The following is a 17,666-nucleotide window of genomic DNA, read 5'->3' on the forward strand; positions in this document are numbered from 1 at the left end:
CTGTCTCATAAAACACCCCTACCAAGAGTTCTGTATACACTCTTACGTACGCCGAGTGTCAGCCAGGTCCAGGCAGGGTGACAAGAACTGTACCACGCAGACTTTATATCTGGTAAGCACTCTCCCCCCATTCATCCCGCTCTTCTCTGCACTACCACACACACACACACACACACACACACACTCACACACACACACACTCACACACACACACTCACAAACCACCCCACACACAGGAACATAGCGAAAAATATTCTGAATGGTCAGGGGCAGTCATTGCCTTCCCCAGCCTGTCCCAGCCACTGCCTGAAAATCTGCCTGCTGTCTAGAGCTCCATTCCCAGGGCCCATCCTACAGTCTCCAGGGCCCTGGGCCTGGTAGGAGCTACTGGGCTCTAATCTGGGGCAGAGACCTCTAGCTGGAGCTCTGGGGTGACCACCCCTCTCCCAGGGCAAGCTACTCGCCTACATTTAATGCACGCAGGCACCACGTGGCCCGTGGCTCTCAGAGCTCCCCGCAGGACCCTGAGGACATTTCTCACCCCCGCCCACGCTGTCTCAGTCTCTGGAAAACCCTTCCCTTCCCTCGATCTCCTTTGGGAGATTCTTCCTGTTGAAGGAATAAAACCTCCTTGCTTTCAATATGACACCATCCCTAGACAAACAATCTTCTTTCGAACTGCATTCCACTTGTCAAGATCCTTTTCAACAGGGCCTTCAACTCATGGGGCTTCTCTTTCCAGTTTGGTGAAAGAGACCATGCAACTCATGGGTCTCTCTCAGCATCCTTGCATCCTTCACATCCCCCACCTCATGACCCCAGGGAAAGATCCAAGAGAATAAGAGAGAAATCGGGGACTGAGAAAAGCTGCACCTCTAGGTCTGTGCAAGCAGGATGCAGCCTGCCGTGAGTCCGACAAAGCTCCAGGCCCGGCTGCCCCAGGAGAGAGTCCTCAGACCAGCGGAGCTGACCTCCCATCTCCCAGGGGGCATCTGGCCGTTCTGTGCCGTCTCACACCACAGGGAGCCTCCGGATGGCTACGGCAGCATCAGTGAGACAAGGTCTCTCGCTCCCTGCTTCACAGGTGACACGTTCTCAGTCCCCTGCTTCCTAGAGAAGGTTCAGTTTGGCAGAAACCCATGTGCCCCAGACAAGTTGCCCCCCACATACCTCCTCCCTTCTGGGCAGTTTCCTGGGACTCTTCATTTTCCAGACGTTTCCTCTTTTGTCGCCGTTCCATCGTACCAACTAGAAGTCTCCCTTAGAAGATGCCTCAAGAGACGTCCAACTCCTCCTCTTCCCTACAGGTTGGCCCTTGTTGGCTCTTGGGCAATCCGTTGAAATGATTCAATGCAAATAAAAATAGTCAAGTCTCCTAAATGGCTGAAAAACTTGTACCACTTAGTGAACCAGCAGTACTGCCTAGTGCTCACCAGGGCTGTTACGTTTGCAAGGTTGCCAGGCGCACAGCCCAATTCTGTGACCTCAATGATGACATCAGAGCATTCGGTGGACCTAGGTTGAGCACAGTGTCTGCAATAGCACAGGCCCCATTTTCAAGAACAATTCCTGTTTCCCAGCCGAACCTTTCCCGTGAAAGGGAAAGGTTCATACCATATCTATTATAAATTGTATCATACCATATCTATTATAAAATGAACATTTTGATTGGAGATCTTTTAATGTCTTTTATATAGAGATTTAATATGAATATTTTAAATGGTCTCCAGTTTCCCTGTGGATTATTGACATTTTAAACTCTGCACTTCAGTTTTCCCTCAATACGTGTAACTTTGTCACGGCTATTTCTGTACTTAAAGATGAGGAACTATGTAATTGATTTCTTCATTTTTTTCCCATCTCTTTCCAAGGTACTGAATTTGATTGTATCTTACGAATTAGTGAAAAATGCTAGTCCTTGAGGCAGGACATTGGGCCCTTTACCAAGTAACTCAACCTGTCTGGGCTTCAGCTTCTGTATGTGCGAGCAAGAGGCTTGGCCTAGCTGACTTTTCAAATGCTGTGTTTCTTTGATTCACTCTCACTTACTGATCTGCTCCTTAAGAAGAGGGTCTGTTCTCATAAAGTAACAACAGTCTTTTCCTAACCTTGGGTTGGGCGGAGTTTAACTGTTCGTACTCAGTTTGTTAGTTATATTTACTTCTACGTATGCTTAGCTCTAACTAATTTATATGGCTCTTGTGACTATTTTTAGATCTTCTTTTTTTCTTATTTTCTTTTACAGTTTCTAATTTGTTATCGCCAGTGTAGAGGAGCCTGATTGATTTTTAAAATGCATTGATCTTGTATGTGTCTGCCTTGTTGAACCGTCTTACTAGTTCCTGCTAGTTTATCTGTGGGTGCTTTTGGGTCTCCTAGATAAATGAGCATATTAAATGTAAATAATGTGCTCTTTGGGTAAAGTTTATTTTCTTACATCTCTATATATAGAAGCAATATGTTGAATTGATTTAAATATTTAAATACTTACATACCTGTTATCACAATCTAACGTTCTTGATCTTATTTTCTTTCAATCAATATTATGTTTTCAGGATTTATCCACGTGAATCCATATAGATCTAGGTCTTTGATTTTTGACTGTTCGATATTATTTCATCACATGCGTATAGCATCATTTATTTTCCATTCAAGCATTATTGGACAATTGGATTGTTTCCCTCCCTTCTCTAGAACAAACAACGTTTCCTAGAATATCCCTGAAGATGTCTGACAGTCGAGAAGGGCCAGGCTGCCCGAAGATTCCTACTTGCTTTTAGCGACCTTCCAACTTGCCATCTCCAGCCAGCAATTTGAAGCACAGATGAAATGAAACCTCCCCCAAGTGTGGAGATCTTAGGAGCTTCCTAGAAGGTGGGAGGTTCATGATAGGCATCCTGCTGGGATCCCAGGGGAGTCTGAGCTGGCCTGAACCTCATCTTCCTCCCCCACCTCTCAAGAGAAATGTGGAGGAAAGAAGACTTCAAAACCTGTGAGTAGGCAGAGGGAGAGAGATTGGGGGCCGAAGCTGCAACTGAGGTCTTGGAGTGGGCTGTGAGGACGCAGAGCCTCTAGAGAGCCAGGCTCTGCCTTCTGAGCACTTCTCCCCTAAGGCTGCTCATCATTCAGGTGATAGCAGACATATATAGCCGACTCGGCCCACACTGTCACAGAAAGCCTTATCAGAATCTCTTCTTCTTACACTCTTGTGTCTGTTACTTGGTTATTGCCTTCGGTACTCCACTGATGTTCACAGTTGCTAGGGGATGGAGGACACTAGTGACCCATCTTGCTCTGTGGCCTCAGTCCACAGCTTGAGGGTAAGGGAAGAGGCCAAATGAAGGTCAAGAAGGAAAGATGGCGTTTGAAGAGAAGACCTGAGTTAAGGGTGTCTTCTCAAGGCTTGATGAATGAAATGTAGCTCCAGTACCTGAAGTCCTGCTTGTTCTCAAGGCTGACCACGGGGCTGGGTGCACTCAGTGAAGGAACCGTATACACTTAGTATTTCCTTGCTTGCTCACACTTGCCCTCGTCTGATACACACTCTGCAAGACTGATCTTCCCCTGAAACAACTTTCCACCTGCCACTGTCATCTCGTGAACATTTGCTTCCCCTTCCTAGTGTCCCCCTAGAATGCCATTGCCGCCAATTCATAATTTGATAATCATGCTTCTTACCATAGTCTCAGCAACTTCTGATAAATTTTATTCACTTTATTCCATAGTCTTCACACATCAGTAATCTTCCTTAACTTCCTAGCTGCAGGTTAACCCATTCGGAATCATTTCTTTTTCTTTCTCTTCTTTGGCAAATCCTTTCTATCTTTTAAGGTCTTTTTCTTGTCTCTCTACCATCCTGCCTTCCTGAACTTCTTTTTTTTTTCCGTTTAAGTAACCTTTCAATCTCCTTCCCCAACTTCCTCATAAACATTGAGATTTTATTCCTCACACGTTAGACAGCCGTTTATGAGTGGCCAGGCATAATGGACTCAGAATGAGTTGGCACCCCCGAGGTACCTGTCTTGCTGGGGAGCCACAGGTGAAGGGCTGGCTGCTGGACACATGTTTGCATGGAGTCAGGCTGAGTGGCCTCGGGGTGTTTGCTCTGCACTTGTGTGTGTTTCTCCCTAGTTGGTTTCCTTGTCCAGCCACCTGTGACCTCCCTCCATCCAGCCCAGGGAATCCTTCTCATCACAGGGGTAGGATGTTTGTCTCGTTTTCATCACATCCTTTCCCCAAAGTTTGGTTGTGAGTTGCTCCCATTCCAAAGACCTTTCCTCTTTGAAGAGAAGAGAGAAAATCTTTTCTCTTCTTTTCTCTCACTTCACTTCTGCTCTAGTATCTCCTCCGTCCAGAATGGCCCCCTGACTCAAATGGGTGTCGATCCGAAGATGGCAAGAAATGCCAGCAATTCTGAAATAATAATACGGATGTATCAGGAACACTTGAAAACCTTTATCCCGCCACATTCAAAAAAATTGCACTTCCAGTGTATTCAGAGTCTCAGTGTAGAAACACAAATGATGTAGAAATTGAATGACACTCAAGTTTTCCTTTCCTCCTTTCCTGATGTATTCTAATCCTCCAAGTTAACATGATTAACTATTTGTTATGTAACCTTTCAGACATTTTCTACACATCCACACTTTTCTTTTTCTCACATAAGATTGTGAACTAGGTCACTTTCAACATGCTGTGATTCTGTGTTTCACTGTCTCCCACCGAGTCATCCACAGATGAAGTAATCTGTTTCATGGAGAAATATGTCCAATAGCTAATAGCCAATGTCTGTGGAGCGCTTACTCTGTGTCGGTTTCTTGTAACTACTTTACAGATCTTTTGTACAGCGTACCCATGGACCAGGTACAATTATAACCCCCAAGTGACAGATAAGTGCAGATAAGTACAAATAAATACAGAGGCCAAGTGACTTGCCCAAGACACTGGAGCAAATCAAAATCCATGCCTCTGTAATCATTTTGCTCTATTGCCTCTGTCTGGGAGGCTCGATGATTTGGCAAGTAAAACCTTAAATACCATGTTCCATTTTTATATCTCTGACACAAGCGTGGGGCTGTGATACGGGGTAACTAACGTGACTACTTTTGAAAACCCTTATGCACCTGGATGAAAGTAAGCCAGGGACTGCAAGCTCTAGATTTAAGGTTTCCTAGCAACTTTTAAAAAGAGCTTCTTGAATGCAATTTATGTAATGTCAAGTCTAGGATGTAGTCCAGATAGTAACAGAAAAATGGAGATAGGTAGAAAAATAGTTAAAGTTGACAAGTATTGGGAGTGTAGTATTTTGGGGGCCAGCATGTAGACCACAGGAAAACTTGCTGTTTCCATCCCAAAGGGAAGAGCCCTACGTTGCATCTGCCAAGGTCCCTGGGGCAGCAAGTGTGCTCACTGCTTAGTAAAGAAGCATCTTCAGTTTGATAGAATCATATGGGAGCCTTACATTTGGTTAGCAGTTCTACATTCTTGATGTAATGATATTTTCAGGGTGTGGGAGGATATCAAGCTCTGAAAATACCCTTGGAGAGATTTGCTTATTAAGTTTGGCTTTTTCAATCTCCCTACTACTTCTTTACTAAACACCAGGCGGTTTCCTTAACTTTTCAGAACCATGTTGTTTTTCCCTTGTCTAATGAGCTTTGAAATACTTTTGGATGAGCTATTAAGTTTGGGAAAAAATAAACATCTCTTTAAAACAAGGAAGATAATAACAATGACACGTAGAAAAAGCTCTAAAACAGAGAATATCCTCCATTCTGGCCAATGACTGGGGGTGGAAGGTTCGTGCTCGCTGTCCAGGACGTAGAAGTAAAAGCTGAGGAGGCGCTGAGGCGTCTCCTGGATCTCTATAAGCCTCCATCATTTCTGCTGAGTAGGGCTGACAGATAAAATATAGGCTGTTTAGTTAAATATGAATGTCAGAAAAACAACGCGTACATTTTGAAGATAAGTATGCCCCAAATAGTACATAGGATCTACTTATACTAAAAGTGATGACTTATTATTCATGTGAAGTTCAAGTTTAACTGGGTATCCTGTATTTTTATTTAGTAAATCTGACAGCCCTACTGATGATCCACAATGGAGGCAGTTCAGGAGTGGTACATGCTGGCTCTCGGACAGTCAGGAATTGCTTCAGCAGATCCAGGTACCGTATGAAATTCTTTCTGGATGTAGCTCAGAAGCCATGGCCAGCCCTTGACTGCAAGTACTGCCTCGGGTTTCCCTGAGGTGGGGTAAACCTTCCTCTTAATGGCCTTTTGGTAAGTCTGGAAGACCATATCCAAGGGGAGCCCCAAAGTCAGTTTCATCCTCACAACCATGTTTCCAATTCCTGGAATTGGCTGCATGTGACTCACAAGAGATGAGGAGGTTTGTGAAAATTGGGAGTGTCATAGCTTGAACCCTTTGTAGGTAAAGTTTTGATGTTCTGAGAGTTTTAACAGGAGCAATGTGAAAGACTCCAGGTCCCCGGGTAGATAGAAATAATCCTGTTCTACTTCTGTGTATGGGACAAGTCTCTAATAGTTCAGAGAGCAAGTATCTGGTCTTAGAAAGAGTGATCCAAGCTTGGATGTTTCTGGTGACAAGGCAAGGTCGTGAGTTTGAAGTTCACCTTTTATGGTTGAGGAGACAATGAAGTTGTCAGAAGGGCAATCGTGGAGGAGACGTTGGCTTCATCCATTGTGCAGGCTTGTATATGTGGTTCTATGTAGATTGTGTTTCAGAGGTGGAGCTTGTTTACAATTATGAACATTCTCTGACGTGCTTTTTGGACCTTCATTCCCAGAGCGAGAGTAGTGCCAAGGTTCTAGAAATGCCCTGGATATTCTGAGCTGTCAATGGCCTTTCCCAGGTACTGTTCCCTTGGTGCCGCTCCTTGAAATGTGCAAAGGCATTATCATCTGTTTTGTGGCCGGTCCTAGCATTGTGAAAGGAAGCTGCTGCACTTGGCTCAGAGGATTTAGGATGTGGTTGGAGTAGATGGGCCAAATTTAGGTAACTGGTGTTACTATAGACAAGGAGAACAAATTATTGGAAGTGGAGTTGTCTGGGATGGGAATGATGTTGCAATTTCACAAATGCTCCAGGACCAAGGAAGACAACCAGAAGTACTGGGATTGTTTTAGGTTGCAGGTAAGAGACGGAGGGATGGACTAGAGATTGAGCTCGTACAGCTGGTCAGTGTGTTGTTCATTCGTTCATTCATTCATTCATTCATTCATTCATCCAACACGTATTTACTGAGTTACTATCATGTGTCAGTTAGTCTGTTAGGTTTTGTGATACGATAGTGAAGAAAACAACTTCTCAGTCTTTAAGGAGTGTATAGTTCAGTCAGAGAGACTGGTAAAGAAACAGGTAATTACAACATCGGAAATAAGTCATTTGATAGAGGAAGTAGGTGTTTGTGGGTGTAAACAGGAGGGTAAATTTAACTAAGTCCAGTGGTGGAGGTAGGGAATGGGAGACCCAGAGGGACTTCTTGAACGAAGTGATAGTGGAGATCAGCAGGGTGAGTAGCAATTTTCCAGGACCTTCCCAGGCAAAGATGGAAGGAAGAAAGAAAGTTTCAGGCAGAGGGACCACTCTGTACAGAATCCATAAGATAAAGAGAATATTGTATGTTCTTCAGCATGGCTGGGGCATGAACTCTGAGAAAGGGGGTTGATAGGAGATATGGCTGGAAAGAGAGCCATGGCTCTGTCATTTAGACTTTGTTCTGTAAGCAATGGGGATTCACTGAAGGTGAAGGCAGAGGAGTGACTCCATCAGACTGTGTCCTAGAAAAGTCACTTAGGTGACTGTGTATAGGGTGGGTTTAACTGAGCATGAGCGTGGACAGTAAGCTCAAATTTTTCTGTGTGGGACCAGTGTCACACATGGGACTATGTAGGGCACCAGATTCAGTGGGGCAATGAATGTTTTTTGGTTTTCTCCCCCTTTTTTATATGAGGCTAGGCAGATGATGCCATGCCTTCGTTCCATTAAGAGCAATGTGAAACCAGTGAAATCTCCTAAGATTCTTCAAGGCAGATTTTTCTTTGTATTATTTTAAATTCCCTCAAGACCTGAAAGGGCCATTGCTGTAGAAAAGGGGTCTGGTACATGTAACACCTGGATGGAAATAACAGCTCATGGGAAAACATGGAATTTGAGGAATTCTGGGGCAGGATGCTGGAAGTAGATGACCGCAAAAGGCCTTTCCAAGTCACAGCCTTATAGCTCCTGGTCCTCTTTACCTTCTCCTCTTCCTGACCCCAACCTCATGAGGATGACAGTGTACTCTAGAGACCTTTGATCAAATCCTGCCCACAACAGTCTGTGGTTTGAAAGTTACAAAATTCCCTGAGAATTGGTAAGCTGTCTATCTTCCTCATTAGTCATTTAGTACCATTTATAATTTCCAAACAGCTACTGTTTATAGAGCCCTTGCTTTCCATTTCTGAGTGTGTTTTATCATTATTCTTTTTGATCCTGGAAATGTCATCTTTAACAAACCACCAATTAACCATGAAATGTCACTGCAGCAAAACATCAGTATTCTCCATGGGGTTTGTTGTACTTGGATTTGACCTTCATTGTTCATTCTTGGACTGTCTTCCTAGTTTGCGGCTTATTTGGATTCGCATTTCTTCTTTCTGTTGATTACTTGAAAGCTTTGGTGTAGAAACTAAGCTGGTAAAATAACATAGAAGGCTTTCCCCCTATGATAGTCCCTTTCTTTTGATGCCAGTAATTAAAAGTGTGCTGTGATAGCGTTAGAGGACTTAAAGTTTGAAGGTTTTAAGAATGACTTGGAGACGCAGGAGTGAAAAGGGACTAATACAAGTGAGTATGAATTATTATTTTGCTCAAAATACTATTTAAAAGAGATTAGAATTTAGGTTTATTGAAGAAAATGGTTATATTTGAGCTATTTGAAGCTCTAACAGTCAGATATTCTTTGAAAATCTATTTTAAAGTTCTAACTGGTGATCGTAGAATAAAATTGCCACTTGATGGAATGTGGGATGTGAAGAGGTGAAAGAAAAGTCAGACTGGAATGATGCTACAAAAAAAGAAACTTCCCACCATGACCAGGCAGAGCGAATGGAAATCAGGTGGGAAAGGACATAGAAGCAGAGATGGTTTTGTGATTCCTGGAGCCTGCAGCTCTTTGAAAGTGCTACCCACCATGGGGCAGGTGCAGAGCACCAAATGAGAGCCTCTCGTAAAAGTCCACGCGGCAGAGATGGCAGGGGCACCAGGTGGGAAGTCTCTCCATGTTTGGTACACAGGCTGGAATTTCCAAGATACGAAGACACAGGTCTTTCTCTGAAAGGGGCGGACTGTGGCGTTTTTTAGATAGAATTTCCAGAGCTAATGACATACTCAAGCTAAAGAAAATATATCTGTCCATCTAGGGACACTGAAAACAGTGGGAGGCAGAAAGAGAAAATATTTTGGCAACTGAGAGACCTGGGCTGGTGTCTGTTACTTCAGTAAATTACTTAATGCCTCTGAGTCCAGCTTCCTCCTCTATAAACTGGTGATGTACTAATAAGATTGTTGTGGGCATTAAATGAGATCATGGACGTTGGGCCATTGGTACAGTACCTGGCACATAAGAACTGTTTAATAAATGGAAACCAGCACTCATTATTCAAATGATAAGAATAGTGCATCTCAGGCTCTTGTTGAGAGAGGTTTCTTATTATCTATTCTAATTGCTAAGATGACTTGTGAAGCCCTCTGAATTTGCATTTGCCAGTTGCCTGCTATTGGCAATTTGTTCAATGTCCCTCCTATATTTCTTAGACCCTACCATTTTGTGCATGTGGCAAACTTTCAATTGCCATTATTGGGCACTTTCCAGCCCAGGAACTTCTGAAGCTGTTGAAGTCTGCTCTGCCTGTGTAGATGGCAGGAAGGAAGTGAGGGGAATTAATAGCTTCCCAGCAGCAGTCCTCAACCAAGGACTGATGGGAGTGGGTATCTAAATGCCCCAGCTCCCTGGCCCTTCAAGTTGGAAGCTTGTGTTTCCCAGAGTCTCTCTGTGGATTACCTCCACTTTTCCACACTATTACCTGGCTATAACACAGTATTTAATGCTTGCCTTCTCTTCCCTATCTCACTTTCCTATTGGCGTTTCTTCCATTTCTCATATTAACTATTTGAACTGGAATGTTTATGACTGGGTTTGATTCTGGGAGAACCCATAGGAAGTCATTTTCTTGAGAGAAAACAGTTGTCAAGTTGCCTTCTATGAAAAGATATTAAATAATAGAAAAACTTAAGCTTTCTTCATGGTCGCTTCATTTTCCCCTATGCACATTAATTGGCTACAGTATTGTTTAAATAATGATATAACATAGAAGTGATACAAAAAGCCAGAGGACACTGCTGATTTGAGAATATTTGTTTTCATGTTAAGCATCTAAGACACATCAGTTATGTGAAATGAAAACATGATGACCCAAAACCTATGGGATGCAGCAACTGCAGTTCTAAGAGGGAAGTTTATAGCAATACAATCCTACCTCAAGAAACAGGAAAAATCTCAAATAAACAACCTAACCTTACACCTAAAGCAATTAGAGAAAGAAAAACAAAAAAGACCCAAAGTTAGCAAAAGGAAAGAAATCATTAAGATCACATCAGAAATAAACAAAAAAGAAATGAAGGAAACAGTAGCAAAGATCAATAAAACTAAAAGCTGGTTCTTTGAGAAGAGAAGCCAAATTGATAAACCATTAGTCAGACTCATCAGGAAAAAAAGGGAGAAGATGCAAATCAACAGTTAGAAATGAAGGAGGAGAAGTAACAACTGACACTGCAGAAATACAAAGGATCATGAGAGATGACTACAAGCAACTCTATGCCAATAAAATGGACAACCTGGAAGAAATGGACAAATTATTAGAAAAGCATAACCTTCCGAGACCGAACCAGGAAGGAATAGAAAATATAAACAGACCAATCACAAGTGCTGAAATTGAGACTGTGATTAAAAAGCTTCCAAGAAACAAAAGCCCAGGACCAGATGGCTTCACAGGCAACTTCTATCAAACATTTAGAGAAGAGCTAACACGTCTCCTTCTCAAACTCTTCCAAAATGTAGCAGAAGGAGCAACACTCCCAAACTCATTCTACAAGGCCACCATCACCCTGATACCAAAGCCAGACAAATATGTCACATTGATAGAAAACTACAGGCCAATATCATTGATGAACAGAGATGAAAAAATCCTCAACAAAATACTAGCAAACAGAATCCAGCAGCACATTAAAAGGATCATACACCACGATCAAGTGGGGTTTATCCCAGGATGCAAGGATTCTTGAATATATGCAAATCAATCAATGTGATAAACCATATTAACAAATTGAAGGAGTAAAACAATATGATCATCTCAATAGATGCAGAAAAAGCTTTTGACAAAATTCAACACCCATTTGTGATAAAAAGCATCCAGAAACTAGGCATAGAGGGAACTTACCTCAATATAATAAAGGCCATGTATGACAAACCCATAGCTAACATCGTTCTCAATGGTGAAAAACTGAAACCCTTTCCTCTAAGATCAGGAACAAGACAAGGTTGTCCACTCTCACCACTATTATTCAACATAGTTTTGGAAGTTTTAGCCGCAGCAATCAGAGGAGAAAAAGAAATAAAAGGAATCCAAATTGGAAAAGAAGAAGTAAAGCTGTCACTGTTTGCAGATGGCATGATACTTTACATAGAGAATCCTAAAGATGCTACCAGAAAACTACCAGAGCTAATCAATGAATTTGGTAAAGTAGCAGGATACAAAATGCGCAGAAACCTCTTGCATTCCTGTACACTAATGATGAAAAATCTGAAAGAGAAATGAAGGAAACACTCCCATTTACCATGGCAACAAAAAGAATAAAATACCTAGGAATAAACCTACCTAAGGAGACAAAAGACCTGTATGCAGAAAAGTGTAAGACACTGATGAAAGAAATGAAAGATGATTCAAATAGATGGAGAGGAATACCATGTTCTTGGATTGGAAGAATCAACATTGTGAAAATGACTCTACGACCCAAAGCAATCTACAGATTCAGTGCAATTCCCATCAAACTAGCAATGGCATTTTTCACAGAAGTAGAACAAAAATTTTCACAATTTGTACGGAAACACAAAAGACCCTGAATAGCCAAAGCAATGTTGAGAAAGAAAAACGAGCTGGAGGAATCAGGCTCCCAGACTTCATACTATACTACAAAGCTACAGTAATCAAGACAGTATGGTACTGGCACAAAAACAGAAATACAGATCAGTGGAACAGGACAGAAAGCCCGGAGATAAAGCCACGCACATATGGTCACCTTATTTTTGATAAAGGAGGCAAGAATACACAATGGAAAAAAGAGAGCCTCTTCTATAAGTGGTGCTGAGAAACTGGACAGCTACATGTTAAAGAATGAAATTAGAACACTCCCTAACACCATACGAAAAAGAAAGTCAAAATGGATTAATGACCTAAATATACAGCCAGACACTATAAAACTCTTCAAGGAAAACATAGGCAGAACAGTCTATGACATAAATCACAGCAAGATCCTTTTTGACCCACGTCCTAGAGAAATGGAAATAAAAATAAACAAATGGGACCTAATGAAACGTAAAAGCTTTTGCACATCAAAAGAAAACCTAAACAAGATGAAAAGACCACCCTCAGAATGGGAGAAAATATTTGCAAACGAAGCAACTGACAAAGGCTCAATCTCCAAAATTCACAAACATCTCCTGCAACTCAATATCAAAAAAACAAAGAACCCAATCCAAAAATGGGCAGAAGGCCTAAATAGACATTTCTCCAAAGAAGATACAGAGATTGCCAACAAACAGATGAAAGAATGCGCAACATCACTAATCATTAGAGAAATGCAAATCAAAGCTACAATGAGGTATCACCTCACACCAGTCAGAATGGCCATCATCAAAAAATCTACAAACCGTAAATGCTGCAGAGGCTGTGGAGAAAAGGGAAGCCTCTTGCACTGTTGTTGGGAATGTAACTTGATACAGCCACTATGGAGGTCAGTATGGAGGTTCCTTAAAAAAGTAAAAATAGAGCTACCATACAACTCAGCAATCCCACTACTGGGCATATACCCTGAGAAAACCATAATTCAAAAAGAGTCATGTGCCACAATGTTCATTGCAGCTCTATTTACAACAGCCAGGGTATGGAAGCAACCTATGTGTCCATCGATAGATGAGTGGATAAAGAAATGTGGCACATATATACAATGGAACATTACTCAGCCATAAAAAGGAACAAAATTGAGTTATTTGTAGTGAGGTGAATGGAGCTAGAGACTGCTATACAGAGTGAAGTAAGTCAGAAAGAGAAAAATAAATACCCTATGCTAACACGTATATATGGTATCTAAAAAAAAAAAAAAAGGTTCTGAAGAACCTAGGGGCAGGATAGGAATAAAGACACAGATGTAGAGAATGGACTTGAGGACACGGGGAGGGGGAAGGGTAAGCTGGGATGAAGTGAGAGAGTGGCATGTATATATACACTACCAAATGTGAAATGGATAGCTAGTGGGAAGCAGCCGCATAGCACAGGGAGATCAGCTCGGTGCTTTGTGACCACCTAGAGGGGTGGGATAGGGAGGGTGGGAGGGAGGCGCAAGAGGGAGGGGATATGGTGATATATGTATATATATATATATGATATATATAGCTGATTCACTTTTTAATAAAGCATGAACTAACACACCATTTTAAAGCAAGTATAACCCAATAAAGATGTTAGAAAAGAAAAGAAAAGAACAGAACAGATTGAATCTGACCAGAGCCCATGTGTAATCACAGCTCGGCATTTAACAACTGCTTTAATTCCTTATCATAAATATACAAGCAGGCCAGAGGCATCCAATATTTATAATAAATATCAGTGACATGATAGTATCATCATGAGACCTCTGTGTATTCCTTCTGATTCAGATGAAACCCAAATTTTCTGTCTCCCCACAAAACTTACTTTTTCTATTTTCATGCATTGACTGCATAATTGATTTTGGAGAGCTGTTCCATCTGTGTTTTGAGTTGGGCTGAAGTAAGCAGTCTCCCTCTCAGTGGGTATGCCTACTCATAACTCGGACAAAATACAGCATGGAATACACATTGGATGTTTTGGTTTTATCTATCAGGTTGATTTACAAATGATGCCAGCGGTTGTATCGTCAAAATAGCAGCTTTCAAACTTTTTCCCCCCCAGTGATTGATTCCTTTTACAAATATAATTTTCTCTAGAACTCCAAAGTATAAACTATATTATGAAAATACTGATTTGACAGGCAGGTAGCTGAAAATGGTAATGGACTGCTGTGTGCTCTCAGGACACTCTGCAGTTATTATTTACCCAGAAACCCATGGGAGGTATAGTAAGAAATCCCATTTCAAAATTGCATCACCAACAATGCCTAACTACTGCTTGTACTTTTTTTTTTAATTTTTATATTTTGCGGTACGCGGGCCTCTCACTGCTGTGGCCTCTCCCTTTGCGGAGCACAGGCTCCGGACGCGCAGGCTCAGCGGCCATGGCTCACGGGCCTAGCCGCTCTGCGGCATGTGGGATCTTCCCGGACCGGGGCACAAACGCGCATCCCCTGCATCGGCAGGCGGACTCTCAACCACTGCGCCACCAGGGAAGCCCTTGTATTTCTTATCATAAGCATCAAAGTCAGGGAAGAAGCACACAAAACTTCTAATACGTACTAAAAGATTTATAACTAAGTAATATTAAAACATTATCTGTTAGAAATCAGTTCTTGAGTAATTGACTATTATGTGATAAGACTGGGTTCCAGGCAGATGAGTCTGAATTTTACATGGTATAGAAATTGGAGGGGCATGTTATTGTAGAAGTGGGTTACTGATATGGGAAAACGGAATTCTCTTATTATATAAATCTTAGAGAAGGGACAGTTTACCGTGATAAACTTAAATGATATGTACTTAGCCAATTGTACCAATAGGCCAGTCTGTGCGATGTTCAAGGAACATGGATTTTCCATTCTCTGAGGTCCTATCCAGTTGCATGAAACCCAGAATGGTGTCTCATCTAACCCTTTATGATCCTGAAAACTGTTTGTCACCCTGAAAATCCAGCATGATTCCCCAACATGATTGCAAAATCTGCCATTAATCAAGCAGCCCTTGTAACCTGGCTCTAGCAGTTTCTCACTATACCACTAGCACCATCTTGCCTCATTGCCCAAAGGTTGCATGATAAGACTAGGTACTGCACATGCCCAATATGGACTGGTTTAGCATGTAGGCTTTGACAAAGGCTTTCACAGACATGAGGACTTGATTACACATCTTTAGAAATGAGAGCAAACCAGGTACTGCTGTTTTAAAAAAATGACCAGGGTCAATCTACACACTTACTAATAAATAACATATTTAAAGTAAGGTCATTTATATACACAAATTTGGTAGGAGTCTTACACTGAGATTTGCAGACAAGAATGAGTTAACCAGACATGCCTTGCAAGGGGGTTCACCAAAATGTGTTAAAACCTAATATATATCACTTGTGAGTCAGTGACTCCTAGAATATTCCCACAGTGTTAAAATATACATTAAAAATAAAAAATTTGGACTAAATTATTTGTATGTAACACCTGAAACAACTATGCAGAATTTTAGGGCTTCTAGAAACATAGCTTAAAAATAAATCCTAAAATGAGGTCCCTGGCTTGGAGAATTTGGATTATTGCCATTTTACCAATGGAGAAAAAGCAAACAAATCAAAAAATGACTTAGGCATGATTACATAGTAACTCAATGGCAGGCCTGAAGAGTGGAACTCAGGGTTTCTGTGCTGAAATCCAGGAATCCAATGAGCTAAACTTCCAGTAAGTAGAGTATAGCACTGAAGTTCCAGACGACAGCTATATCATTGAGTTTGGTGTAAAATAAAATTCATTTCATTCAAGTGAGAACTGTTAGTTGCTCAAAAATAATATTGGGATATAACTTCCTATCACTTTGACTTTGCTCCTAATCCATGTCTGATGGCTTGGTAATGATAAAAAATCAAAATGTAAAGTTATGTGCAGGAATACTCATTAGACTTGGAGGACCGAACCAGTAATGGGAAGGAATTGTAGGCTACTGTCTTAGGCTGTGAAGTCATTCATAATAAGTTTCTTATTAGCTTTTGGGCCACCATGTTGTACTGAATATCAAGCGTTAATCAACTCAGCTTGTAGACTGTAAAGTGTCTATAGGAAACAGAGTGTCATTTGATTTTCCCTAAAGTGATGCTGAAGCACATTGGCAATAGATGAACATTTTAAAGGACCATCATTTAAAGAAATGCTTTTCCTCAAAGAGTGAAAATCAGAACAACCTATTCTAGCCTTAAAGTTCGGATGGCTCTTTGTTTGCATCCAACTTCATTCTGATGGGAAATTTTGGACAGTCCCCTTCCCTCATTGTGGAGAGTCAGGGGGAGCTCAGATAAGGTGCTTGCCTTGAAAATGCATGATGAAGTTTGTGTAGTGAAGGAAGATGTAGGGGTGAGTATTCACTAAAGGCATTTAGTTTTCTCACTCAGAAGATAAGTTCAGATTTTCCCAAAAGGTAGGAAAAGATCTAGAAATGGAAGACAAAGCTGAGAGTAGAAGTAGGACAATGTGAGATCAGGTGGGCATGGAGCATGGAAGGATCTCTTTTTCTCTTTGTTGATTTTCAACTGGTTTATTGGCTTTATTGGTGTGTTAGTTTTGGAGAGAAGGTGTGAACGTAGGCTTTGTGTATGTACAATCTTCTCGTTTCCTTTTACTGAGAATCTCTGGTACAGGGTGGGATTAGGATCAGTGAGAGTGGGTATGAGTCAGCAAAGGAACAGATCTCAAGAAATAGTTCAATTGAAGAATTTTAATAGCGAACTAATAATTTCATAAGAAGATAGGGCATGTTTCAGCCCACAAAGGGAATATTTTATTGAAAAATACACTCTCTCCATAGTATGTGCTTGTACCCACTGGGGTAATTCTGGGAGTTAGATAATGCTTTGAAGTTAGTTGGGTGGTTTGAAGGTTTCTACCGCTCTGTTCCTGAAAAGGTGTTTTTCATCTTTCTTTTTGATAATAATGCTTACAGGCTTTGTAGAGTAGATACAATGATGCAGAATAAACTCAATAGATAGAACAAATAGGTAGCTAAAATACCTCTCAATGGAAGGGGACCAAATGCATTGTGAATAACCAAGTGTTCATTTTATTCCAAGGAGGGGGTTGGGTAAATGACCCTGGTTCTATGCCAGATGTTGTTTAACAACTGGAGCTAGTGGCGATGGAGTCTTGCTGTGTCACTTCAGAAAGGACGTGTTGACTACCATTGTCAGTCTATCTGGTGGCAGTCTTTGTCGTCACTCGCCACAGCCGAGAAGGCAGGCGTCTCACACAAAGTTGTTGAGTTGACAGATGTTTCTTGCGTGGAAGCTCCGAGTTAGCTACCTTTGTGGAGTTTCCTATCCAGCTCAAGCTGGGACTACAGGAACCATTCAGCAAATGAACACTGACTCTACCAGCTGTTCCATCTACAGTACACGGAGGCTTTTCAGCTTGTCTGAAGCCTGGTACAATTGGTCTGCACAGGT

The 17,666-nt window shown here is 41.6% G+C and overlaps 1 protein-coding gene across 1 annotated transcript in view; it reads left to right on the forward strand.

The window, feature by feature from the left end:
• LOC308615720 (zinc finger protein 230-like) overlaps positions 1-17,666 on the forward strand; it is a 41,608-nt gene that overhangs the window by 9,202 nt on the left and 14,740 nt on the right. The window contains exon 4 of the mRNA XM_081231371.1: positions 6,070-6,166. Within this exon, the coding sequence (XP_081087497.1) occupies positions 6,070-6,166 (97 nt within the window). The remainder of the gene's footprint in view (positions 1-6,069; positions 6,167-17,666) is intronic.

The sequence above is a fragment of the Mesoplodon bidens genome (genome assembly GCF_964165515.1).
Source record: "Mesoplodon bidens genome assembly, chromosome: 4".
NCBI lineage: Eukaryota > Metazoa > Chordata > Mammalia > Artiodactyla > Ziphiidae > Mesoplodon > Mesoplodon bidens.